General features: G+C 42.1%; 1 protein-coding gene across 1 annotated transcript in view; it reads left to right on the top strand.

Moving 5' to 3' along the window:
• Positions 1-1,026, top strand: part of LOC103591934 (phosphoglucomutase-1) — a 68,457-nt gene that overhangs the window by 43,001 nt on the left and 24,430 nt on the right. Inside the window, exon 5 of the mRNA XM_008574511.1 lies at positions 6-196. Within this exon, the coding sequence (XP_008572733.1) occupies positions 6-196 (191 nt within the window). The remainder of the gene's footprint in view (positions 1-5; positions 197-1,026) is intronic.

The following is a 1,026-nucleotide window of genomic DNA, read 5'->3' as shown; positions in this document are numbered from 1 at the left end:
TGTAGTTGTGGGACCGTATGTAAAGAAGATCCTCTGTGAAGAACTCGGCGCCCCTGCAAACTCGGCAGTTAACTGTGTTCCTCTGGAGGATTTTGGAGGCCATCACCCTGACCCCAACCTCACCTATGCAGCTGACCTGGTGGAGACCATGAAGTCAGGAGAGCATGATTTTGGGGCTGCCTTTGATGGAGATGGGGTGGGTACAAGTGCATCCGAGCGAACTCTGATGCAGGCCAGGCCCGATTTTGCAGATGGGGGAAAAAGTGGGCTGCTTCTCCCAGGCCCCGGGAGCCTGGTGAGCGATTGTCAAGGATCCCTCATTGAACCTGAGGGCTGAACTAAATTATTAGAAGACACTCTTGAGCAGAAATAAGAGTCATTGAAGTGTAACGCATGCATTTAATTTCAGACATTCCTATTTGCTAAGAGAGGCAGGGTGATTAGGTTCTGGTTATGATGTAATGAGCTGGTTGAGTTCTAGATACCTGTCCTAAGGTTTCTGCCCCCAACCAGCAGCTGGCTACTTATGTAATCTCTGGAAAAGGTTCTGGTCTTATAATATACCCATTTGTTCATTCACATTAGCTGAGTGATGAACTATAATTTTATAGCTTCTTTGAAGACTATTGATAAAATTAACATTTTATTCCTTCTCTACAATTAACATTTTTATAAATAAGTTGTTTGACTTACATTGGTTACTGTGTAACAGACAGTAAATAAATTGTAAAAACTGACTAAGACAATAAACCTGTCCTAGGTTTATATCCCTTGTATCTCACGGATAGTAGGCACTCTTTACCTTTACTTAGTTGAAAATATATTTTCATTTGTTGGCTATTGTTCTTTACCATAAGCTAGAATCCACTAAATCCTGAAAATAATTTTTCACATATCAAAATTTTGGAAAATTAAGGGGGTTCCTAGCAGACATTGATTTGCAGTGCCTCCTCCTGATGTAGTGTGTGCTGGGAGGTTTTCGTCCACACTCTCAGTTACTTGAGTGTGAGTGCCAGGCACCAAGGA

Source organism: Galeopterus variegatus, unplaced genomic scaffold (assembly GCF_000696425.1).
Source record: "Galeopterus variegatus unplaced genomic scaffold, G_variegatus-3.0.2 Scaffold1055, whole genome shotgun sequence".
Lineage (NCBI taxonomy): Eukaryota > Metazoa > Chordata > Mammalia > Dermoptera > Cynocephalidae > Galeopterus > Galeopterus variegatus.
The sequence above is the reverse complement of the archived record's forward strand: the minus strand, read 5'-3'. Positions and strand labels throughout refer to the sequence as shown.